This window comes from Mauremys mutica, chromosome 1 (genome assembly GCF_020497125.1).
Source record: "Mauremys mutica isolate MM-2020 ecotype Southern chromosome 1, ASM2049712v1, whole genome shotgun sequence".
Lineage (NCBI taxonomy): Eukaryota > Metazoa > Chordata > Testudines > Geoemydidae > Mauremys > Mauremys mutica.
Genome location: NC_059072.1, coordinates 226,058,487 through 226,085,369, shown reverse-complemented (window position 1 = coordinate 226,085,369; position 26,883 = coordinate 226,058,487). Strand labels below are relative to the sequence as shown.

Sequence of the window (26,883 nt, the reverse complement as noted above, 5' to 3'; positions counted from 1 at the left end):
CATACCATATATACTCGTTCATTAGCCCGTTCGTTTATAAGCTGACCCCCCAAAATGGATAGGTAAAAATAGCAAAAACTGTATGACCCTTTCATAAGCCCTCCTTATATTTCAGGGGTTGGAAAACTTTGGCTCCTGGCCCGTCAGGGTAAGCCGCTGGGGGGTCGGGACATTTTGTTTACTTGGAGAGTCTGCAGGCATGGAGCCCCTCAGCTCCCTGTGGCCGCAGTTCGCCGTTCCCAGCCAATGGGAACTGCGGGAAATGGCGCACCACTTCCCGCAGTTCCCATTGGCTGGGAACGATGAACCACAGCCACAGGGAGCTGAAGGGCTCCATGCCTGCAGGCGCTCCAGGTAAACACAACTACAATGTATTAGATCAGGGATCAGCAATCTTTGGCATGCGGCCCACCAGGGTAAGCACCCTGGCGGGCTGGGCTGGTTTGTTTACCTGCCACGTCCGCAGGTTCGGCCGATTGCGGCTCCCACTGGCTGCAGTTTGCTGCTCTAGGCCAATGGGGGCAACAGGAAGCGGCAGCCAGCACATCCCGTGGCCTGCACTGCTTCCCGCCACCCCCATTGGCCTGGAGCAGTGAACCGCGGCCAGTGGGAGCCGCAAGCGGCCGAACCTGCGGATGCGGCAGGTATACAAACTGGCCCGGCCCAATAGGGTGCTTACTCTGGCAGGCCGCGTGCCAAAGGTTGCCGATCCCTGTATTAGACATTCAATTCAATGATTCCATAGAGTTAAAAATAATCAAATTTTGGTGTAGAGCTGTTAATAAGCCAACCCCCGCTCTTTGATGTGTCACTTTTTTACCAAAAATATTCGGCTTATGAACGAGTATATACGATATGTGGTGTCTAAGTGGCCCCAGGTGTCCAAAGTCATGAATGAAGATCCCTCTGAAAAAGGTGGTTACTGGGAGATCCTTCTAGATGTGTGGTTCCTATCTGTATTCCATTGTTACACATGCACACTACACGCCCAGAGCTGGAGAATTTGAAAGTACTGTCCCTTGGTCTGTGCATGTGCCCTGGCTCATCTCCAACTGAGGGGAAAAAGGGAAAGGCAGACTCGCCGCCTCTCCAGTTCCTTCTCTATTACCGTGAATCAGATAATATCCAAAGCAGAGGGGCAGGAGGGCGAGAAGTGGAATACAGATAGGGACTGTAAATCTCAAAGAAACTCCAGTTGCAAGTGATCAGACTTTGTCAGTGTCCACAGATCCCAGGGTTTGGTAGGAGCCAGGAATGACGGTACCAACAGAACACAGTCTGGTACTGATGGAGCCCAGAGTTTATGGGCTTTCTTGTTGTGCTTCTGGCACTTAGTATGCCCTAACTCCTCACGGGCCGAGCTGGTAAGCTTGCTTACGGCAGAGTCAGACTTCTCTGAAGTGGACTTTTGAGAAGCCTAGGTTTCATGTTTATGAGAGTGCTTCTTGGCTGTCCCACACCAGAGTCAGACTTTGCAGTAGGAGGCACGCTCCTTGCTGAGTCAGGCCAATGTATGGGGGCATTCCCTGGCCTGGATCTGATTGGGGTCTCATGGCTTTCTCCATGAAGTATTTGTGCAGACGAACTTCCCACCCTTCTTGGGTATGCCTGGGAAATGATCAGCAAGTACTGCACCTTGCCGCCATGTTAGCTTCCCCAAGGCAGTGCAGGTAGTGCTGGTGGTCATCACTGATCAAGAAGGATCATGGGCAGGAAGCACACAGTTTGAAGCCTGGAGTCCTGGACATAGTCCGGTACTTGAACGAGGTACCAGGGAGGGGGTCCCCCCAGGAGACTAATCTAATGCTAAACAGTAAAAACTATTAAAACTGTCAAACTATTTGCAAATTAGATGATTCTTATTTTGTAGGCCGAAGACAAAGCTGGAGACTCTAAAGATTCTGACTCAAACTGTGCAGCAGTGAGAAGGAACTGGAGAGGCGTTTGGTCTGCCTGCCCTTTATCCCCTCGGTCGGAGACATGAGGTGAGCCAGGGAACATGTGCAGACCAGCAGACAATACTTTCTAATTCTCCAGCTCTGGGTACATGAGTAACTCACAGTGGAACAGAATAGGGACCATCACTCAAAGAAGAAGCTACAGTTACTATCTCTAGAAATACCGTGGATGGAAGTCCTTGTGGCCCTCAGATGATGGGGCACCAGGGAACACCGTACTCATTGTATAGCTAGTAAGGCTGGGTCTATAAATTAGGCTGACAAAGCTATGGCCCTCAAGGAGTGTGAACAATTCATACTCTTGAGCTAGCGTGACTTCCCGTGCCAAACTGGGCAGGACAGTTCAGGAATGCAGAGTGCAAGTCCTGGTCCTGGGCGGAATGACTCCAGGACAGCATTTGTCCCGGATTCCCTGCGGTGCTGCTCCACACCTGCCTAAGGCTCAGGAACAGCGCCAGCCTCTTTCCGGTGGGATGGCCCAAATGGACCTTGACCCCCTCGCCACGAGGCCACGCCCCCTGCTTCTTCTCTCCCCCAAGGCCCTGACCCTGGCCAGAAGCTGGAGACAGGCAGGAGTAAGAGCTGCCCAGGGAGCCCAGACCTATCACCTACCCTGGGCGCCTGACAGCAGCCCCTAGCCTAAGGGCAGGCAAACTTTTTGGCCTGAGGGCCACATCGGGTTTCAGAAATCGTATGGAGGGCCAAGTTAGGGGAGGCTGTGTCCCTGCCCCCTGGGCATGCTGCCATGGGCAGGTGGAGGGTCTGGGGCTCTCTGGGTGGCTCTTACTACTGACCAGCTCTGGCTTTTGGCCTGGCCAGGGGCAGGGCTTCGGTGGAGAGAGGAGCAGAGTGTGGAAGCTCAGGAGAAAAGTAGGAGAAGGGTGCTGGGCCTTGGGGAGGAAGAGGAGGAGCAAGGGGCAGGGCAGGCCCATAGAGGGGAGCAGGGCTCCTGCATACGTCCTGCTTTTGCCTTTTGAGCGCCATAGCTGTGCAGACCTAACCCCTGGTGTAGACACAGATAGACTGACAGAAGAACGTTTCCGTCAAACTTGCTACCATCACTCAGGAAAGTGGAATTCCTACAGCAATGGACAAACCCATTCTCTCACTGCAGGAAGCACCTACACTACTACACTACAGCAGCATAGCTATGGCAACGTAGCTGTACCACGGTAGCACAAGTACTGTAAACATGGCCTAAGCAACAGTTGTTTAGAGCATTCTAACAAATTCACTGCATAGAGCAAGTAAATGGCTCCCAGGCGTAGCAAAACTGGATGATGCTTTCTAGAGAAAGAAAATCATCTCTCATGAATTTATATGTGGGTAGCATCTGCTCCACCTTTCATTTCAAATGCAATAATAGCAGGGAAACTCACAAAAACTTCCTGCGCAGATCAGTAATGTGATCAAGTCTAGCAGAATAGAAATAGAAAATATCATACATGTCTCCTGAAGAGTTCTGCATGGGGTGCTAATGCCTGAGGATCAGCTTCTTTCACAAATCGCATTACTTCATCTATTGACCAGGTAGAAGGATCCTTATTTGGTACTCGTGAGGGTTCCCTTTTTAGTGCACTGAGATCAGGACCTGTTGTAGAACTTGCAGCTTAAATGTAAAACATTGGCAAAGGGAGAAATGTTGTAAGTGTCAATGTAGTAAAAACGCATCCTTGCAGACTCAAGTGAATGGAAAAATACGACATTGTTAGTGTCCTGTATTTGTAGCAGTCCTCTCTCTTCTACCAGTGTATCAACCTGGCTAAGATCACTCAAATTCTTTTATAATGTATTAAAATGAAAAATATTTGATTTTCCTTCTAAAAAGTCACCAAGATGTTCTATTTGGGTAACAGCATGAATTTGCATTCAGATGACTTCTACAACTGCAGATACACACAATGGCATAAGTGTTAGCACTATGGATCAGTTTGAGACATTTGGTTCCTAGCTCCCAAGACACCAGCAGCTGGAAATGCTGTGCAGGAATGCAGTGCTCCCTGAGGGAAGGGAACCCCTGGCTGCAAATTTCAGTGACCCTTCAGCCAACTTGGCAGCAGTACTTGAGAAGCTGAATAAGGAGCTGTAACCAGCACTGCCCAACCAGGCAGGCTGCAGGGTCTTTGATAGCTAGCAGAGTAAAAAATCATATGCAGGATTTCTCTGCCTTGTACAGTATTAGAGTTAACAAGCTTAAACTCTGTATTCTGAAATCACATTAGATGGTCTGACATGTTTGGCAAAGTCTGACTCCTTATGTGAAGTCTTGGATGTCAAAACACTTTGCTTCATAATTCATAACCCACTGACTTTGCATACTACTAAAAAGTAGGTTAGCAAAGCACATATTTTAAAAGGTTAAGTGTATGCCATACCTTCAATCCTCCTCTGCATTCGATTCCTACTGACTTCATAGTAACTGCTGTTCCCAGCAGCGCTTGATGACAGCCTGTGTAGGATTGGGGCTGAGTTTGAAGCAGCAGTCACTGGCTGAAGGGAATTCCTGTAATATGCTGCACTCCCTGAGATACGATATTCAGTGGAATTTCGGCGGGTTGGGCTTGAAGGATTTACTGAATTGAGCGCGGAATCCATAGAGTCCTCAGAAAATCGGTGTTCTTTGGGAGTACCATTTTCTTCAGTTGGCAATGTTTCTGCTACACAATATGAGTAATACAAATACTGATCTGTTCAACATGTTAGATTTTTGTAACCTTGTTATTTAATTCCATGCTACTTATTTTTAACACTAACTACAATTTTAAGCCTGTCAACAAGCCATAAAGCAAGCACCAAATACAACTAGCACCATTCTCCTTCTCTTATTAAGTAAAAGTAGTCAGTAGGAAGTTCCTAAAATACATTTAAAGTTACATCTGTAAAAAAAAGAAACTGATTATTGTAGACTTTGATGAGAGCTTGACGGTTACTTTGATCATATAAAATATATGAATTTTCAATATTTAATTTCGCTGTCATTTCATTCTATACAAAACAAAACTATATTATCAACAAAGGGGGAGAGTTGATTCTCTAAGAATTATCTGAAGGTAATATCAATATATTTGCAGTTATAGGCATACACATCATCACCAAGGAAGCATATCCACGGTTTAAACATTTTTTCTAAAGCGCAGCCATTAAGCCTGTGTTATGTTTATCCTGTAAGAGATTTTTAATATGAATAAAAGATAAACCTACTGTGTAATATTTAATTTGCCTAGTCTAAACAATAAAGAGAACCATCAACTTCTAATTATAAACAAGTGTGCAATTGTGTATCTATAGATCATACTATCTTCAGATACAATGGCCCTCTTTATGAAGTCAATAGACTGAAAACAGTTGCCACAATTATTTCCTGTATTGAGGAAAATCCTGGTATTTCAGATACTGCTGTGCTGATTATTAAGAAATAATGACCACTGTACTCCACTTACATGCAGGCAATTCTTCTCTGGATATGAAAATATAAATGAAACAACTCAATTAAATACATTCTGGCTTAAGAAAGAGGTAACAATTCTTTGATAAAACTTGAAAAGGGAAGTGTTTATCAGCTAATCTCTAGTCTTTAAAACATATTCTCTAACTCCACTTGGATGCTTCACAGGACTGAATGCAGAGCTTAGCCATACTGCTTTTGAGTTAGCTAAAGGTTGTTGCTATACAGCAACATAACAAAGTCCTTCCACCTGCCTATAAGGCCTGAGCGTTTGGTCTGTTTCAGGTTTTTTTAAATCAGGACTGTTGAAGACTAATAATATATTCTGATTAAAGTATGGCCCGGATTGGTCAATATGCTATTTGAGAAAAAAAGAAATTAGTTGGCAAGAAATGGTTCCATTTTTTAGCAATAATCTCTCTCTGCTCACGTTAGACAAACATCTAGCACTGAGAAAGACAAAAGAAGGGAGTAATGATGAATAAAATTAAGAAAAACTTTCCACTTCAAAGAAAACTACGTTGAGATCCCAGCATAGAGTATCCACCTGCCAAAAGCAGCATCTCTGGGAGCAAAAAATATATATATTACACTTGCTCATGAAAGTGCAAATGCTAAACCCATCCTGCCACCCTGCAAATCTTTTCAGTATATGTGTACATCATATATACCCATGATGCAGTCTTTACTCTTTTGGAGAAAGACTGATAACTGCTGTGAAATATGCTTCTAAAACGCATGCTCTTTACTCTTCTAGCAATTGTAGCTTTCATTTATTTCCTGCATCACACCAAGATCTGGAATTAAAATGACGGTAAAAGAACCATTTTCCTGAAAACTTGTGATGTTTTCACATATGGCTTTAGAGGTCTACCATATGCCAGATGCACTCTGTGTCGAAACTTGGTTTAGAATTATTGAGATCTGGAAGCACTGGGTTTATTTTAGCAGTGATTATTTTAACATAATCCTGAAGGAAAATAAGAAATAAGCAATTCTCTCTATGGTTTAAGCAATTAATTAATAAATCCTTCTTGCTGACATGACCCAATTGCTAAATGAAGAAAGAAGGGTTTCAAGGGCTGTGTATTTGGTTACCTCTGCTTAGAACACCAACTTTCTGTCACAAATATTGAGTAAGATTGGTTCAGGCCTTAAAAGCTTAGACTTTCCAGAACTAGACTAAAATGAAAACTATCACTGTGCAAGAGATTAAAAAGTCTGCTAGACATGCATCCATGTCAAAAGATGAAAACATCCTCCTCTTGGCTACTGAGGCCCACATATAATATATCCCTACCCCTTTAAGTTTTCCAATTTAAAACATCACTGAACTGAAAACCAATAGTAACCTCATTCTACACAAAAGTTCAGAGAGTCTTCAAGATGTGTAGTCAATGATTAGCAATAAAAAAAAAAATCAGAGGACTTGAAAAAAACAGGAGAAGCTAGAAAATGAGACATTGCTGGAAGTTTCAGTCTGGAAAGTAAAAAAGAGGGAGGGGGAATCATAAATGAATATATAAATGCTGAATAGAAGAGTTTGAGAATCAACTTAGATATAAGTCTCAGGATATTGAGATTTTTTTCTTTTCAAGATATTAGGGATTTGAACCTCTCCTAAAATAGGCCTTGGATTCACATATGCAAGGTAGGAAATTCATAGAAGTCAGAATTTAAGGCCTGAAGTGCTACCAGATCATCTAGTCTGATGTCCTGTGTATCACAGGCCACCAACACCACTCAGCACCCACACACTAAACCCAGCAACCAAAATTAGTCCAAAGTATTACAGCCTACAGGAGACTAAACTATTATGTGCCACAGGGAGAGGTAGGAGGTGCACCAACGCCCCCACAATGGCAGGGAATGGATTAAAAGAGATATAACCAGATGATCCCGGCAAGCTGCACAGGAAGGCAACCCTCCCACCCCAAGATCAATGCCAATCTGACCTGGGGAAAATTCATTCCTGACCCCACTATTAGCAATCAGCTAGACTATGCAGAGTATGCAGGCAAGAATTAGCCAGCCCAGCACCTGAGAGAGAAAGAATGCTCCGTACCATCCTAGCGCACCAGCCCACCCCATCCAGAGTCCCATCTCCAGCTATGGCCATCTCTGATGCTTCAGAGGAAGGAGACAAAACAATCCAGAGTACACTGGGGCAAAAAAATCTCTTCCTGACCCCTGCAGGTGACCATCTGAGACACTGAAGCATGAGATTATAGGGATATAAGACAAACTGGTAATAGCCTGTGGGGAAACATTTGTATAAACAGGCACTCAGATAAACAGAAGTGTTATTTTGAGCTGGATTCCTGCTGCAGGCTGGAAGGCAGTAAAGGTCTGGGTACAGCTGGGAAGTGGGGGCTGAAGAGTCACGCTGGGGCACTGTTTTGCCCGACTGGCTACTGTTGTTACCCTTCCAGGTTATGAGCCAATGAAAGGCAACACTGTGTCAGATCTTCTCCTGCACACCCACCTGCCCTGGGCTGTGGCTAGACATGGCCCGAGTGGTGACTGTGATGTTGGCAAGACCCCCGCCCTGCTGGTCACTGGGAAGGGCTGTGTCCCACACCGTGGGGCTCTGTGATGGGAGAGGAGTGGGTGGGTTACATGGACTGCACTTTGAACTGGATACAGTGTTGCAGCTATGCAACCATGTGATTCAGACACATTGCTCCACATTAGCTTTCTCCACCCTTGCACATCCCTAGTAGGTGGATGCTGTTCGCAGAGGGGAATTTCTTTAAGCAGAAGGCTATCACTGCCATATTCTGTTATTGTGGATGTACTCCTTGTGCTCAGTAGGGCTGCCTGGGGGACACACGGTGGATTCAGATCATTAGAATTTTCAGATAAAAGGAATTTGGAGGATGAGTACACTGAATTTCCCTTATCTAAAATAATCAGTTGTCTTCTCAAAGGAGAAAATCAGATCAGTCTGGCATGACCTACCTTTGGTAAACCGTGTCACATTACTTCCCCTTTACCTCTATGAATTTAATTATTCTTTGCTTCACAATTTTTTCTAAAGCGTTGCATACAACTGAGGTCAGACTAACAGGTCTAAAATTGCCCAATCCCTTCACTTCCCCCTCCCCCCCTTTTAAACATTAGCTATTTTCTAGTCATATGGTACTACCCCTAAATAGATAGATTTATTAAAAATCCTTGCTACTGGACTAGCAATATCATGTGCCAGTTTTCAGTATTCTGGGATGGACGTTATCCAGTCCCCTCTGATTTGAGTACATTAAAGATGTTCAAGTTTTTCTTCCACTTCAGACATGGTAGTTCCCATACACTTATTTCCATCAGCCATACTGCCTTCATGATCCTTACTATCATCCAGACTGAAAACCAAGGCAAAGTTTCATTTTGGTTTTGGGCCATACCTAGATTATCTTTAATCTTCTCCCCATGCACACTCCATAGCAGCCCAACCTCATCCATCCTTACCCACTTTTAATTTATATAACTAAAAAACCTCTGGTTATTTATTTTAATTTTATGAGAAAGGGTTAATTAAGCTAGACCTAGCAATTCTCACTTTATTCCTACATTTTTAACCTCCAACATATAGCTGTCTATGCTAATCGATCCCCTTTTCCATTCCCTGTAGGGTCTCTGCTTATTCCTAATAACCTTTTTGGGGTGGTTTCTCATCCAGTTGGTCTGGGGGCTTCCCGTACAAGATTTTTCTCTTTGCTTGGGATGCAAATTGCGGATAGTTTTTGAATATTTGTTTAAAGAAATTCCAAGCCTCCACTACTTTTAGATCCTTGAACTCACCAGTCCAGTTGATATCATTAACTAAATTTCCTTATTTCCCAAAATCTGCCTTTTTAAAATAAACCACAGTTGATGACCTGGCTTTGATTATCCCTCCATTTAATTTAAACTGAATCAACTCCTGATCACTCAATCCCAGGTTGATATAACCAGCTCAGAATAATTCTCTTTAAATCAAGATCCCCCTTGATTTAAAGCAGGCTGTCACTTTGCAGTGAATCTAGGATGCTGTAATGGCTGCACTTGAAGGAGACCTTGTCTAACCAGCAGTCATTTGGTCTGAGATCTGAGTGAGTTTGGTATTTGATAGTTACAGTCTTCTTGGCCATTCTGATATTTTGAATATCTGAAATAAGCTACAGAGAGCAGGCACAGACATGAGGTTTTCTTAAGTCTCATTGGAAGTTCTATTTCTGAATCCTTGGTGTTTGGAGCTATTGACAACGGAGGAAAGTGGCCTTATGGTTCAGCATAACAGAGGCTTATGTCTTAGCCTGAAGATCTTCACAAGAATTTGAAAAATCTTTTAGATCCTCTGGGAATTGGGAGTAGAAGTCAAAGGTTCTTCTTAATACAGGATTTAGAGTGATGTACTTGGCTACAGTAGTTAGTCACTTAGGTTGCAGCTTTTTTCCATTATCCTCCATGACTGCAAAGAGGAAACGGTCATCTAACAGAACAGATAGCAAAAACCTGAAGAAATATCTTTGAGCAGATTAGAAAGAAAAAAGCGTTGCTAAAAGAAGATCCTTTCCAACAGATATTCTTGGTCTTTCTTGCTAACCAATCTATGAGTGAGAGATCTGAAATTACCTCCAGATTTTCAGTAGAGGACACTGCCTTAAAAGGCTGAGTGGGAAACAACACACATTCTGATCCTTAAATATGACAACACATTTATTTGTCCTACATTTTTTTTTTTTTTGGAAATCCAGGCAACCATACTTTATAATAAATGAACTCCTGGTTCTTAAAACTTCCTTGTATTATGTAGTTATTAGACCTATATATTGAATAGGGATAGGAAAGTGATCACGCTTATTTTGAGTGCACAGGATTCCTTACTGGATACTGCAGCTAACTGGCCTATATTTGAATCATACATTTTGGTTTGCTCCAGTTTGAGCAACCCTACTTTAGTATAGCTACGTGTGCTATATTTATTCATGTACATACCCAGACTCCTCTAAGTCCATTAGAAATGTCTGACTCAATTCCACAGATTTATTGTATGTATAAAATATCATCTCCGTTTTATATCAATTCTAAATTTGCTACCAATTTCTAGGTCCCTTGTTTCTGTTATTAGACTAGAAAAGGAATGACTGACCTGTCTTAAATAAGCCTAGCATTTATCCTCATCTCCTCTTGCTCTCTAAATATAGTATAATGGCTCCATCTGCAGAGGAGCAGAGATCTCACTGAAGCTAGCGGGAGCTGCAGGAGCTCAGAACCTCCCAAAAGTCAGGTCACAAATCTCTAATTGACTCTCATAATCAACCCTTGCAAATCTCCTGCCATCCTCACTGTCCTTTTCTGAACTCAAGTTAGGCTACCAACAGTCAGTGCAATACTCTAGCGGTGCAGAGAGTATGTGTATTTTATATAGTTGTTATAGTAGTTTATTTTCTATCCCATTTTAATGGGATGTAGCATCCTACTGGCTTTTTAGTAAGCTGTTGCACATTAAGCAGACAGCTTCATTCATCAATGGTCTGCAGCGAATCTTTAAACCCTTTCCCAAAACAGAGCTAGTTGCATTAGTGGCCTAAGCTCCCAAAGCTACATTAGTTCTCTCAAAGTGCAACATTTGTGCCCATTCACCAATAATTACTTACACACATACACACCACTGTGACTATGCATTCTGTCAACTGCTGATGGCTAAGGCTAGGCAAAATTAGTTGTACTGGTTTCTCTTTTATTTGAAATACTATGAACATAAATAACCCTCCGACAAAATGCAACAAATACACTTAAGTTACCTTCAGATGGGTGAGCGTCAGGTCTGGGGAGTTTAGGGGAGAGAGGGGCAGTGTAGGGTGGAGAATCCTGAGAATATCGTTTAGTACTTCTGTTTTCTGATATTTCCTCTTTTGCTGTCAACAGAAAAAGTTACAGTCTTTCATTTCAGAACTAATAAAATTGTTGGGGGAAAGAGGAAAGATATAGAAGTGAGGTGAATGTGTGCTGTATTCACTCACTGGATTTTAATTCTGCTCCCTATATTGTGTGTCTTGGAATGACTGTAGCACAACTCAGACAGTACTACCTTACACCATTTTGAAACATTACCCACAAGTCTTCAGTGACAATATCTTTTACTATTAGCTTAACCTTATCAGGCAGGCTCAGTTATCACCACACAAACTTTCAGGGCTAAAACATAGTTGGGTCAGACAGTTATCACCCAAGTTGCCTTGAGCTGGCTTCACCCTGAAGAGAGTTCAAAATACAGAGCTTCTTGCTTGACAGACAAGATAAGGGAAGCTTAATGGCATATTGCATCTATTTTTCCACCTTATTAACCAAACTTACAAAATTACAGTCAGATTACAGCTGGTTTTAACTAGCAGCTCCATAAAAGGAAAAAACACCAACTTCCAAAGGAGCACACAGGAACACCGCAGCTTCTATACAGCCATCCAAGTTTCTCCCCTAATAAGAATCTTCTGAGACTGCAGCCAGATCAAATGTTTGCAGTTATGAGCTAGTGGCTAGAGCACTGGACTGTGAGACTCAGGAGACTTGGGTTCTATTCCCAACTCTGCTGGGTGACCTGGGGTAAGTCACTTTTCCCATCTGTAAAATGGGGATAATGTTACTGGCCTCCTTTGTAAAGCGCTTTGAGACCCACTGTTATTATTATTATATATCATATAGATGGCAGCTATATTTCGGCTAGAAATATTTAACCAAAAATCAAGAGCTACAGGAATAGGGTAAAAACAGTTACTAACCTTTCTGTAACTCTTGTTCTTTGAGATGTGTTGCTCATGTCCATTCCAAGTGAGGTGGGCATGCACTGTTGACGGAGATTTTTCCCTCAGAGGTATCTGTCAGGCCGGTTCAAGCACCCTCTGGGGCTGCGCGTTCATGCGCCAGTATAAGGGTCCTGGCCAGCCCTGCATCCTCTCAGTTCCTTCTTGCCAGCTAACTCCAATAGAGGGGCAAGAGGGTGGGTTGTGGAATGGACATGAGCAACACATATTGACAAAAAACAGTTATGGAAAGGTTAGTAACTATTTTTTTCTTCACCTACTTGCTCATGTTCATTCCATTTTAAGTGAATCCCAAGCAGAATTCAAGGAAGTGGAGTCAGAGTTCACAGAAATGTGGATCACAACACTGCTCTACCAAACTTGGCATCATGTCTTGTCCGCTGGGTGATTGCATAGACCAAGTTGCTGCTCTGCAGAGGTCTTGGACTGGGACCTGGGCCAGAAACGCTGATGATGAAGCCTGAGCATTCATCAAATGGGATTTCAAGATGGCAGGAGATAGGATGCCCACCTGCTCATAGCCTGTACAAATGCAGAAAATGATCCAGGATGAAATTCTCTGAGTGGAAACTGGTAGGCCTTTCATACTGTCTGCTACTGCCACAAAGATCTACATTGATTTATGGAATGGCTTGGTTCTCTGAATGTAGAGGGCCACGGCACACCTAACATCCAGCGTGTGGAGATGCTGCTCCTCCGAATTCTTGTGCAATTTTTGGAAGAAAACTGGCAGGAAAAAAAACCTGATTACTATGAAACTGCGAGACCACCTTTGGGAGGAATACTGTGAGGGGGCATAGTTGAAGCTGGTCCTCAAGCTGGGCTTGCTGCAGGAGACAAAGGATTTGAAGCCTGGAGACTAGGGCATGCCCGGCCCTATGGGTAGAGGATGTCCCTCTATGCTAAACATGGGGGTGGGGGGAGATCTAACCATATACACTAAATAGTAAAATAAATAAATAAATGAAGGTAACTAAACATGTGGAAAAAAAAAGTCGGGAATAACAGAACCACTGATTGAATGCCCTGCCGAGGCAAAATCATTTGTTCCAGTGACCATCACGGGCTGTAAGAAGGAACTGAGAGGATGCGGGGCCAACCAGGCCCCTTATATCAGCACATGAGCACATGGCACCAGAGGGTGCTAAGCTGGCCCAATGGATACAACTGAGGGAAAAATTTATGGCAACTGTGCATGCGGTGTGCGCACACCTTACGTGGAATGAACGTGAGCAAGCACAAGAAGAAGAAGAAGATTAGCTTCACCTCTTAGTCTATTTTTCTCTTTCTCTTTGGTTGCCTGTGTACAATCACCTAAACATTAAGGCAGTCGATCGCAATTAACTCACGCGATTAACTAAAAAAAATTAATTGTGATTAAAAAATTTAATCACGATTAATTGCACTGTTAAACAATAGAATATCAATTGAAATATATTAAATATTTTGGATGTTTTTCTACATTTTCAAATATATTGATTTCAATTACAACACAGAATACAAAGTGTATAGTGCTCACTTTATTTTTTTTTTATTACAAATATTTGCACTGTAAAAATGATAAACAAAAGAAATAATATTTTTCAATTCACCTCAAACAAGTACTATAGTGCAATCTCTATTATGAAAATGCAGTTTACAAATGTAGATTTTTTTTTGTTCGTTACACAACTGCACTCAAAAACAAAACAATGTAAACCAGGAGTCGGCAACCTATGGCATGCGTGCCAAAGATGGCACGCGAGCCAATTTTTAATGGCACACTGGGGCCTGCTGGGACCCCAGTGTGCCATTAAAAATCCTGCTGATGTGGCAAGCTGCAGGGTCCGCGCTCCAGAGCAGGAGTGCCGGGCCGAGCGCAGCAAGCCCGTCTGCCCCTCCCCCGCCTTCCCCCTCTTCCCCATGAGCCATGCCGCCGCATACAGCGCTCTGGGGGCTGGGGCTGTGCGCTCCCACGGGGCAGCATTTGGCTCCATGGGGAGGGAAAGACGCTCCCCGCTCATCCGGAGCCCCACCGCCTCGCGTAGCCCCACCCCGCCCCTCAGAGCGCTGCGCGCGTGGCGGCAGGGCTCCGGATCAGCGGGGAACCTTATGGTAAGGGGTCCAGGTCCGGGTCCGGAGGGGGGGGGGGTGTTGGATAAGAGGTGAGGGCAGTCAGGGGACAGGGAGCAGGGTGGGTTGGATGGGGGGGTGGGATCCCGGGGGGGTGGTTAGGGGCAGCGGTCTCTGGAGGGGGCAGTCAGGGAGCAGGGGGGGTTGGATGGGGCATGGGAGCCCCTGGGGTCTGTTAGGGGGTGGGGGGTGGATAGGGGTCAGGGCAGTCAGGGGACAGGGAGCAAGGAGGGTCCTGGGGAGGCAGTTAGGGAGGGGGGGGTCTCTGGAGGGGATAGTCAAGGGACAAAGAGCTGGGGGGGTTGGGAGTTCGGAGGGGCTGTCAGGAGGCAGGGGTGTGGAGAGGGGTTGGGCAAGCAGGGAGCAGGGGGGCGTTGTATGGGTCCAGAGTTCTGGGGGTCCTGTCAGGGGGCGGGGAGCGGTTAGATAGGCATGGGGAGTCCAGGGGGTTCTGTCTGGGTGCGGGGGTGTGGATAAGGGTTGGGGCAGTCAGGGGACAGGTAGGGGGTAGGGTCCTAGGGGGGCAGTCAGGGGACAAGGGGCAGGGAGGCTTAGATAGGGGGTGGAGTCCCAGGAGTGGGTAGTCGGGACAAGGAGTGAGGGGGGTTGGGGGTTCTGAGGGTGGCAGTAACCCAGCCCTCTGCCCTGAGCCCTCTGCTGACTCCTTCACTCCCTCGCATGACCCCAGCCCTGACTCTGGCACCCCCACACATACCCAGCCCCCCTACCCTGACACCTGCACCCCCCTCACATGTGCCTAGCCCTCTGCCCTGACTCTTGCATCCCACACATCTCCAGCCCCCTCCACATCCCATGCACCCCGCACATCCCCTCCCCCACCCTGAGCACCAAATGGGAGCTCCTGCACCCCCACTCACATTCCCACCTGCACCCCTCACACCAAATGGGAGCTGCCCACATGCCCCCACACCCCAACCCTGAGCCCCCTCCCTCATTCTAGCTCCTGGCCAGACCCTTCACCCCCAGCCCTGTGCTCGGTCACTCTCACTCTCAGCTCAGTGCAGAGAGAGGAAGAGAATGGGCCAGAACCAGGGAGAAGGTAGGTACCCAGTGTATGTGGGCAGGGCCGGGACCCCAGACTGGCAGCGGGCTGAGCGGGTCCGGCAGCCGGGATCCCGGCTGGCAGGAGCCAGCGGATGGAACCCCTGAGCGACAGTGGGCTGAGCCGCTCAGCCCGCTGCCAGTCTGGGGTCCCGGCTGCTTGCCCCGCACAGCCCGCTGCCAGTCTGGGGTTCTGGCTGCCAGACCCTTCCCACCTGGGGTCCCGGCCGCAGGCCCCACTCAGCCCACTGCCGGCCTAGATGAACAGAACCCCAGACCAGCAGCGGGCTGAGCGGGCCGGCGGTGTAAGATCAACATTTTAATTTAATTTTAAATGAAGCTTCTTAAACATTTTGAAAACCCACCTTGTTTATTTTACAATACAACACTAGTTTAGTTATATAATATATAGACTTGTAGAGAGAGACCTTGTAAAAAACATTAAAATGTATTACCGGCACGCGAAACCTTAAATTAGAGTGAATAAATGAAGACTCGGCACACCACTTCTGAAAGGTTGCCGACCCCTGATGTAAACCTTTAGAGCCTACAAGCCCACTCAGTCCTACTTTGTCTTCACAATTAGCTGAACAAGAACAAGTTTGTTTACATTTACGGGAGATAACGCTGCCTGCTTCTTATTCATAATGTCACCTGAAAGTGAGAACAGGCGTTCACATGGCACTTTTGTAGCTGGCATTGCAAGGTATTTATATGCTAGATATGCTAAACATTCATATGCCCCTTCATGCTTCGGCCACCATTCCAGAGGACATGCTTCAATGCTGATGATGCTCATTAAAAAAATTATATGTTAATTAAATTTGTGACTGAACTCACTGGAGGGGAATTGTATATCTCTTGTTCTGTTTTACCTGCATTCTGTCATATATTTCATGTTATAGCAGTCTTGGATCATGACCCAGCACGTTTGTTTTAAGAACACTTTCACAGCAGATTTGACAAAAATACAAAGAAGGTACCATGTGAGATTTCTAAAAATAGCTACGGCATTTGACCCAAGGTTTTAAAAATCTGAAGTGCCGTCCAAAGTCTGAGAGTGACAAGGTGTAGAGCATGCTTTCAGAAGGCTTAAAAGAGCAACACTCCGACGTGGAAACTACAGATCCCGAACGACCAAAAAAGAAAATCAACCTTCTGCTGGTAGCATCTGACTCAGATGATGAAAATGAACATGAGTCGGTCCGCTCTGCTTTGGATCTTAATTGAGCAGAACACATCATCAGAATGGACCCGTGTCCTCTGGAAAGGTGGTTGAAACATGAAGGGACATATGAATCTTTAGTTCATCTGGCATGTAAATATGTTGTGATGCCGGCTACAATAGTACCACACGAACACCGGTTCTCATTTTCAGGTGACAATGTGAACAAGAAACGGGCAGCATTATCTCCTGCAAATTATAACCAAACTTGTTTGTCTGAGCGACTGGTTGAAGTAGGACTGAGTGGACTTGTAGGCTCTGAAGTTTTACATTGTTTTGTTTTTGAATGCAGTTATTCTTTGTACATAATTCTACATTTGTAAGTTCAACTTACGTGCTAGAGATTGCACTACAGTACCTGTATTAGGTGAATTGAAAAATACTATTTCTTTTGTTTTTTTACAGTGCAAATATTTTAATAAAAAATAAATATTAAGTGAGCACTGTACACTTTGTATTCTGTGTTGTAATTGAAATCAAAATATTTGAAAATGTAGAAAACATCCAAAAATATTTATATAAATAGTATTCTATTATTAACAGTGCAATTAATCGCAACTGTTTTAATCGCCTGACAGCAGCTGGGTGCAGAAGGAGACCTCAGGGGTACCATGCTTGTCCTTGCAATCAAGGTAAGGGGTGCTGTTTTGGGTGGGGTGCTGTGTTCTTCACTTGCAGAAATGGGTTCCTCATTTCCTAAACCACCACAGCCAGCCATCTATAAATCCTGGTTTCTCTCCATACCTATGATAGACTATATGTAGTCTCAACAACTTTGCAATGGTCACAGAAGGGAGAAAGGACGAATCAGGATGAAGCACCTTTCAGTTGGGTAGAGGGGGGCTGCATTGAGTCTTATAGGGCAAAATTATTTTAGGCAGGTAATAATTATATTTTGCTGCTGTAAATTAAATATATTTTACTATATGTGCATAATTCAAGCAGATTAAATGTAAAGTTTAAACTAGATCTTCTACAGCATCACAGTGGGATGATGTATACATTGCCTTGTTTGCCTAAAGAAAATAATTTGCTTAACAATACAGTTTTTCCACATGTGGTTTAAATCACCCCATCACACTAGGACTAATTTTACTAAGAACCACACAGTACTCATTTCAATCAATTCAAGTTGTAGGAGGACATATCAAAAAATGAATTGCACAAAATAACCATACACGCCAAAACATGTTGTACTTGAAAAAGAAATAGTGTAATTTAGTATTACCTGGTTTGTTCCTATCATACTCTGTAGGACTATGTGCACTTCCCATATAAGGGCTGAAGGGCTGGCTACTAAAAAGATTATCACACTGCAGACTGTGGCAGAGCTTCTCCAAGAAACGCAGGACAAATGATGCACTGTTTACGGAAGGAAGATTGATGGCATGTTTCTCCCCATCAAAGGCGGCTGTGAGTAAGAAGATGATGTCAGACACCATCCAAACACCAGGAAGTAGAGTATAACACCACCACTAACTAAAATATAATACATCTTGCTTTGATTAAAACAGTGTAGAGGTAAAAAGAGAGGTAAACAATTGTTCTGGCATCTTATGAGACTATTAAGCAAATTTTCCTTCAAAGGGCAGATTCTGATCTCAGTTACACCTGTGTAAATTCAGATTAGCTCCCCTGACAGAAATTAAACATTGTCTGTGTTATTTGCTTATTGAACAGCAAGACATGTCAAATGTTTACAGGAAATAAAACAGAAGAAAACTTTTATAGTACTTGGGGATTTTTGAGGGACCTCATTTGTTAACATGAACTGCTCATACTCATCTGTTGCAGACTGTCACCTGTTACAATTATAGTGACGGCCAGGAGTAACTGGCTTGCTATTATAAGAAGCTGTGTTATTCAACATTATAGAACCCATTCCAGCAGTGGTTGTGCAGGTCAAGCTCCCATTTATTTAAGTAGGAACTCTGACAATGTAAGGAAACCAAGAACAAACACCAATAGTAGTTACGTTGCTTTAAAAGTCAGTTTATTACATGCATCTTAGATAACATGAAGGGTGATATGCTTTTACTTTATTTTATATTTGTTACATAAGAACAGCCATACTGGGTCAGACCAAAGGTCCATCTAGCCCAGTATCCTGTCTTCTGACAGTGGCCAATGCCAGGTGCCTCAGAAGGAATGAACAGAACAGGTAATCATCAAGTGATCCATCCCCTGTCACCCATTCCCAGCTTCTGGCAAACAGAGGCTAGGGACACCATCCCTGCCCATTCTGGCTAATAGCCATTGATGAGATTATCCTCCATGAATTTATCTTGTTCTTTTTTGAACCCTGTTATAGTCTTGGCCTTCACAACATCCTCTGGTAAGGAGTTCCACAGACTGACTGTGTGTTGTGTGAAAAAATACTTCCTTTTATATGTTTTAAACCTGCTGCCTATTAATTTCATTTGGTGACCCCTAGTTCTTGTGTTATGAGAAGGAGTAAATAACACTTCCTTATTTACTTTCTCCACACCAGTCATGATTTTATAGACCTCATTCATATCCTCCTTAGTCGTCTCTTTTCCAAGCTTAAAAGTCCCAGTCTTATTAACCCCTCCTGATATGGAAGCCGTTCCATACCCCTAATAATTTTTGTTGCCTGTTTCTGAACCTTTTCCAATTCCAATATATCTTTTTTGAGATGGTATGACCACATCTGAATGCAGTATTCAAGATGTAGGCACACCAGGGATTTACATACAGGCAATATATTTTCTGACTTATTATCTATCCCTTTCTTAATGATTCCCAACATTGTGTTAGCTTTTTTGACTGCCGCTGCACATTGAGTGGATGTTTTCAGAGAACTATCCACAATGACTCCAAGATCTCTTTCTTGAGTGGTAACAGCTAATTTAGACCCCATCATTTTTTATATATATAATTGGGATTATGTTTTCCAATGTGCATTACTTTGCACTTATCAACATTGAATTTCATCTGCCATTTTGTTGCCCAGTCGCCCAGTTTTGTGAGATTCCTTTGTAGCTCTTCACAGTCTGCTTGGAACTTAACTATCTTGAGTAGTTTTGTATAATCTACAAATTTGTCACCTCACTGTTTACCTCTTTTTCCAGATCATTTAGGAATATGTTGAATAGGACAGGTCCCAGTACAGACCCTTGGGGGACACCACTATTTACCTCTCTCTGTTCTGAAAACTGACCATTTAATCCTATCCTTTGTTTCCTATCTTTTAACCAGTTACCAATCCATGAGAGGACCTTCCCTTTTATCCCATGGCAGCTTGTTGTATTAAAAGCATCAATAGGAATTAAAATGTTTTAGGGAAAAGCCAAACTTCCTCTTCTGGAAAACAGTGAGATTAAAAAAGTTAAGAACACTAATTCCAGGCCTTTAGATGAGCAATTCTCATTGCATTAGCTGTGTACTTTCTAACTAGAAATAATGTATAGTGTAACACATCACAAATCTAACAGGTAACAAACATGTAATTTATGGCTACAAAGACGTTGTTATGAATTTTAAAATTTTTACTATTTTGCCTTCCTGCTTTTCCCTGCTCATCAAGTATGATTTGGGTGTGTGCAAGAGTTTAGTATAAGAGTTTCCCTGCAAAAAATAAGAAGTGCTGGAGAGCATCATATTCCATTGATAGGGAAACAGTGGTGTGCTTTCAAAAACAATACCTTTGCAAGTTTGACATTAAATGGCAGAAATCTGAATTAGGAGCCATACCATGCTGAGAATCATTCCACGATCAATAAGGGGCAATGTATTCAGTTTTAAAAACATATCTAGAGTGGTTTAAACTAGTATCAGAAAGGTGATACAAATAACACCTCTAATGTGAAGCGATGTTGTACAGGTATTTTATAAATGCAGTAAATATAAAATATAAAAATGCTACAACAGAACCTTGCTCATTTGCTCTCATAACTGGATGACGCATTGAGGATTACTGAATTATGAGAATCACTGAATTAGGGACAAATCCTGGCCCTTCTTTCCTTCATGGCAAAGAAATCACTGAGGTCACTAGATTAACAAGACTCTGAAGTCCAAATGAACTCCTAAGGACTCACTGTACCACTTCAGGGTCACCCACAGAAGACTCCGATTGTTATTTTGTGGGTACCCAGGGAGCAGATTCCACCTAGCTCTGAATCAGTTAGGAGACTGAATGGGCTACATGGCCTCCCATACACCTCCTGATAGACATACTGCAAAACAGCACTGTCCATCACAATGAAAATCCATGATCCATCAGGATGGTCTTGTGGTCTTCCCATGTGACCTTGGAGAAGCCACTTACTCTCTGTGCCTCAGTTTCCCATTTATAAAATGGAAATATACTTCTTCATCTCATAGGGATGTTGTGAGAGTAAATCCAGTAACAGTTGTGAAGTAATCAGTTGTTATGATGAGGATCACTAATAAATAATCTGGGCAAAAGAAGCTCTCCCTAGGCCCCACAAAGCACCATGGCAATCATGGGAGAAGAGTGTGATATTGCCTGCAAAACTCCTAGCCCCAAAGAAAATATTATTTAAAAAAAAACATGTATGGGAACTCCTCCTGGTCCTTGTTCCCGGTGTGATAGCTTTTTGGTGGTTTTCCCAGCTCCATAGCTGTTGTCACAGAATCTAGAGGTGGGAAAGACTTACTGTCATCTTGTCCATCTGCCTGTCACTGCAGACAAGACAATTTGTCAAGACAATTCACCAGTCCAGACACAATTTACTTGCTTATCCTTTATAATGATAAAGTTAATGAAAGAAATGATGTTTTTTAACCAATCAGTCCAAAGATATCACTCTACCTGAGTGTCCAGTTTGAATTTTGCAAAGCTGGCCAACCTACTTTATATTTACTAATGTTTTGTCCGGTCTATTCAGAAAAAACTGTCAAACACTGGAACTTCCATTACTTTCCTTGAGACATCATTCCACAAGCCATAGGATCAGTTTTTCCTAATATTCAGATTTCACATTCCCTTTCTTAATTTTATTCTGTTACTCCTCATTTTATTCTGCTAAGCAATTCCTCCCCCTGCTCCGTGTTCACATCTATAGCTGGTTGGAAAACTTTTGATAAAACATTTTTTCAACAGAATCTGTCATTTTGTTGAAGCTGAAACATTTGAGGATAATGTTCAATTTCAGTGAAATTCTGCCAGAAACCAGCTAGGATCCCAATGTTTTCCTTCCAGCTTGCCTGCCCAGCTCCTTGGCAGCCTGACTAGCAGACTAATGGGGAGCTGGGAGCAGGACTCCCAGGCCCTCACTTGCGACTCCTCAGCAGCCTGGATTCCCAGGAGAGTTGGATGGAAGAATGATAATTCCATTCTGTGGAGAATTTTGGGCTTTTGTTCCAAATTGGAACTAAACCAAATTTCAAAATCACGAAATCCTCCAGGAAACAGAATTACAGTTGTCTGCCTACTTCAATTCACACCCCTTACTTATACATCCCTTGGGCCAGGATTTAGTCCCTTGTAAGCAATCAATAAAAAAGCAAGGATAATGCGCATCATGAAATGTATTTTGTTCTTGCGATTTGACAGTTTTTGGTGTTAATTATTTATGACAATACTTAATGTGCTAGTAAACATATAAAAATATCTTAGTAACAAAACCACATTTGTACAGAGGTGCTAAACTTTTTTTGAGAAATAAGAAGAGAGCTCCATTTTGGGAACAAACTGGTGTGCAAATTGTGCGTGAGGATTAGACAAGTTCTGCTGCACACGGGTCAGGATGCTGTATTTTAACACTGTTAGGCAGCGAGTTCTTTTATGAGAGCTTAAATAAACCTGCCTTCCACTAATCATCTTTCACATCTGGTATTAATATAAGGAGATTAAAGTAAGACAAACCTTTTTTTACTGCCAGTGATGAAATTATGAATTGATGTGGCTTACTACTATACAGAAGATTGCCAACCCAGAAGGGGAAAAAAATGACAAGATGCAGATACTGAGTTTGAGCTATGAGGATAATTTATCTACAGAGCTGCCCTTGGCATACATAAGAAATAAACCCACTCTGTAGTAGAGCAGTGCTTCTCATCCAGAGGCCTGGGGCCCCCTGAGCAGGTTTCAGGGGGTCTGCCAAGCATAGCCGGCATTAGACTTGCTAGGGCTCAGAGCAGAAAGCCGAAGCTCTGCCATGCAGGACTGCAGCCCGGGGTTGAAGCTGAAGTCTAAGTAATTTAGCTTCATGGTGCCCTGTGGTGTGGAGCCCCGGGAAACTGCTTTGCTCGCTATCCCTTAATGCTAGCCCTGGCTTTTATATGCAGAAAAATAGTTGCGGCACAGCTGGGGCATGGAGTTTTTATAACCAGGTGGGGGAAGAGGGCTCAGAAAGAAAAAGGTTGAGAACCACTGTAGCAGAGGACATAGGTGCTCAAACAGTGACCCTAAAACGCCTCTAGAATATTAGTACAGGAAAAAAAAAAAGGGAAGCAACAGCAGTTCTGTTAACATATGGAATCAGTTATCTGGAACCTAAGCAGACTAGTTTTAAACTTTTTACCCACTTGGTTACAACATCAAGAAGACAAACACGGTGTATGGATAAGACGTGAATTAATAAAGCTGAACTTTGACTTGCATTGAATTTATTTGACACATGTTTAGTTATGGCTATTTACTGTGGTATGCAAGTGTTACTTTGTAAAAAATTGAACAATGCTGTATGGTATATGTAATTTTATATAGTCACTGCTGAATTCAAATTAAGAAAACTGGCTGTATCATTATATACCCTATATTAAGATGTAAATTTAGTGGTGGTCATAGATATACCACCAGTAAATTCTTAGCTATGCTTAAAGATTTACAAAAGTAACATAAAAATGTTAATCGTTGCTTTGCTACTACTTCAACTCCCCTACTTTACACCATACTCAAATTTCTCAAACAGAACCCAGTGAACAAATTGGAAAAATTCAAGGACTTTGCATACCTGTTATCATCTCCCCTCCATGATGCCCTGACTTGAGGAATCCAAAGACAGTTTTGGATAAATAGGCACAGTCTACACAGGCCTGCACAGCCTGCTGAAGTACCACATTTACAGGACCTGGTCCAAAGTGGTCTGGAAGCTGCTGAACTTTCTTTTTATCCAGGTGAGGTCCAGAGTTCCCATGCTTGTTAACATAGACGCAAACTGAAAAATTACAAGCCATATTTATGGAATCTGCCCACTTCAGGCACAATCACACTCAGTCAAAATGTATTTCAGTGGCTCTCACTGAAAATCATATTGAATTTGATTGATGCACACTAAACACAAAAACACCATACACCTTCTGTGCATACACTTCTTTCTTTAATAACACGGTTTACCAATAGTTAACAGCTTAGCATGCAATGCAGCAATGGATAAGTCATGAAATCCTGGCAGATTAAAGTAAAAACAGGATTTTGACCAGGTACCAAAACTGTTAGCTACCCAGGCTTCCCCTCCCCTTTAGAAGACCACATTGCACTCAAGTGCCTCCCCTCTGCATCCCAGTATATTTTAAAGCAACTCTAGGGCAATCTCTCTGCACTGGATGCTCAAAATAGCATCATCATTGCATTGTCTCCTCACTGACACAAAATGCAGTTCGGTTCTCCAGTATTTTTACTTTTAAAATTGTACCTACTGCACAACAACATGGTGGTGCCGAACTCCATGACAAATATCTCCAACCCAGCAGCCATTCACAGCAGTATTCGTTTCCTTCTTTCTCAGCCTGATGAATCAGCCTCCAAAACCCTCCTACATCACACTACCATACCATGATGAGTTTATCCCAGCCTACACCCATCTGTGCTTGTTGCTGAACTCCATCCGCATATGGGTTCCATTACACTACATCTAACCCGGTAGATGCTCTGAGCTATAAGAATACAGGGGTCAAAGTGAAGACCTTAACAAAATGCATTACTGTAAAATGCCCTGTGTTATTTCTAGAATTAAAATCTGCCAAAACAACAGTCAAGTTCATTTTAGGAAGACCCTTTCTATAGAAACAAAAAATAAAAAAAAAAAGCAACTGCCTGTTCAAGAAAAGACAGGCACCTGAAATAACTCAGACCTATCACAGGGATCATAATCTGTGGTTAAGCAACAAGACAAAATAAGGGGTGAAAGCCTGACCCCACTGAAGTCAATAGAAATGTTTCCATTAACTTCAGTGGGACCAGGATTTATTGTGGTCTAATAAGGATATGCCTTGGTGGTGAGGCAATAAACTGAAGCATTAAGTAAGATAAAATAAACCTGTTTTTTTTTAAATGAATTACAGTACTATTTGTGCTCAAATGAAACTTGGATTTTTCAAACAACTGATATTTGTAAAAAGACGGGTAGAAGTGGTAGCCGTGTTAGTCTGTATCAGCAAAAAGAACAGGAGTACTTGTAGCACCTTAGAGACTAACAAATTTATTTAGGCATAAGCTTCTGTGGGCTAAAACCCATGCATCTGATGAAGTGGGTTCTAGCCCACGAAAGCTTATGCCCAAATAAATTTGTTAGTCTCTAAGGTGCCACAAGTACTCCTCATTCTTTTTGTAAAAAGACTGTAATGCTCCCAAACTCTGCATTCATGTCTATTTTCTGTTTGACAGCAGAAGCCGTGGGAGGCACAGATGTGGATGTGGAGAGAACAGGAAAACTCTGTAAATATGTTATTAAACTCTTATTTGGGCTCAGTAATGTTTTTAAACCTGACAGGTTTCTTTTAGTAGGAAATGATTGCCTATTCTGCCCCAATGTTGTCTAGCACTGAAAGAGGGGTAGCTGCAAGGACATGGAGAAGGGAAAGCAGAGGGACAGTTTCTTTGTAAAAGCAGCTTAAAAATGGCAAAAAATTAAAAACATAGCAAACTTTTTTTTTGAGGGGGGCACTTTAGCAGGTCCCAGGATTTGGCGACGACCAAATAGCTGACAATTTACAAATTGTCCCATAACTGTGTAATAAAGAGACTACTCAGAGGTAGTTCTAACTAGCTTTTCCACCACCCATTTTATAATATAGTTCACTGCTTTTCCATTTTAAATGAGTTCTTGTTTTAACCTGGCCCATTTCTCCTGGATTTTGTTTTTTCAGTGACATAGTTTGTCATCTTTATCTCTATTTCCATACTCTCTGGAATGTAACAGTAGTGTCTAATGGCCTTTTGGTAACAGTCATTTCCAGTACATTTTGCTACTGGTTGGGATGAAAGTAAGGTAAGACAAAGCATGCCCTTTCTTCTTTATCAAGCATTGTACTCCAGGCTATGGAAGACTATTGAAAGTGCAATGGACTTTCCTATTTACACACCAAAAAGCATGCTAACCAGACATCAAATTCCTGAAGTTCTGGTGTTTCTTGCCATTGCCCGTGCACCAAATACCAGCCTTACCTAAGCACATTTGGAGAACTGCAATATAAAAATATATTTTCATATGAAGATGTTAGCAAAACAATTTATTTTCAGCAGATGTTTTAGAATAATAGTAGCATAAAACAATATAATTATTTGTATTTAAAGGGGGAAGTAATTTCATACATTCAGACTGCCCTTTTATACCTGTGGATATAACTGCTGCTGTTGCACCAGCAATGCCACCTCCATCTTTATGTATCTGTGTACTGCCATTGTCCCCCTCAGGAGAAGTAAGAGGAGGAGAAGGTGCAGGAGGAGATTTCACTGGCAAGATTTTTTTCTGTTAAAAAAAAACACACACAAAATCAGCAAGTGACCTTTTGTTAAACAATTCTCCTTCATAAACAAACTATGCACTATCAATCACCATTCACTACTGAGGTAAGGAACACACCTTCAGAGTTCCACCTACTACAGTGAAACTCAACTCCCCAACAGGAAGACGTTCTAGAAACAGTACTCCACTCAGGGTATTTAACTAAAACAAGACAGTCAGACCTTTGCACTATGGCTTTGTGACATGGCTGAAAGTCGTCATCTCTGGTTATGTCTACACCGGTATAATTTGCAGCTTCGATAGATGTACCCGTGCTAGCTTTCATTGAACTAGCATACTAAAAATAAAAGCATAACTGTGGTGGCATAAGTAGCAGGATGGGCTAGCTGCCCCAAGTATGATCTTGTGTAAAACCTTAAGGAAGTACTTGGGGTGGGTAGCCCCTCCTATTGCTATGGCTACACTTCTAATTTTTCATGCCCTAACTCAATCAGAGTTAGATCAGGTATGTCTACCTGAGCTGGAAATTACACCTCCAGCTCCAGTGTACCCTCTGTCTAAGAAGGGAGAGAAAAGAGGGACAAAGTGAGAATAGGCCATACAG

At 42.7% G+C, this 26,883-nt stretch overlaps 1 protein-coding gene and 1 long non-coding RNA gene across 10 annotated transcripts in view; one reads left to right on the top strand and one right to left on the bottom strand.

Moving 5' to 3' along the window:
• The window catches only part of SCML2 (Scm polycomb group protein like 2), a 162,544-nt gene that overhangs the window by 30,600 nt on the left and 105,061 nt on the right, over positions 1 to 26,883 (bottom strand). For all 9 annotated transcript variants that reach the window (XM_045018069.1, XM_045018328.1, XM_045017910.1 and 6 more), the window contains 6 exons: positions 26,147 to 26,282; positions 23,547 to 23,750; positions 17,831 to 18,013; positions 11,187 to 11,300; positions 4,334 to 4,615; positions 3,404 to 3,567 (listed from right to left, as the gene is read on the bottom strand). In XM_045018069.1, the coding sequence (XP_044874004.1) occupies positions 3,404 to 3,567; positions 4,334 to 4,615; positions 11,187 to 11,300; positions 17,831 to 18,013; positions 23,547 to 23,750; positions 26,147 to 26,282 (1,083 nt within the window). The remainder of the gene's footprint in view (positions 1 to 3,403; positions 3,568 to 4,333; positions 4,616 to 11,186; positions 11,301 to 17,830; positions 18,014 to 23,546; positions 23,751 to 26,146; positions 26,283 to 26,883) is intronic.
• The window catches only part of LOC123371254, a 31,276-nt gene continuing 27,907 nt past the window's right edge, over positions 23,515 to 26,883 (top strand). Inside the window, exons 1-2 of the long non-coding RNA XR_006579753.1 lie at positions 23,515 to 23,709; positions 25,202 to 25,249. This is a non-coding gene — a long non-coding RNA (uncharacterized LOC123371254). The remainder of the gene's footprint in view (positions 23,710 to 25,201; positions 25,250 to 26,883) is intronic.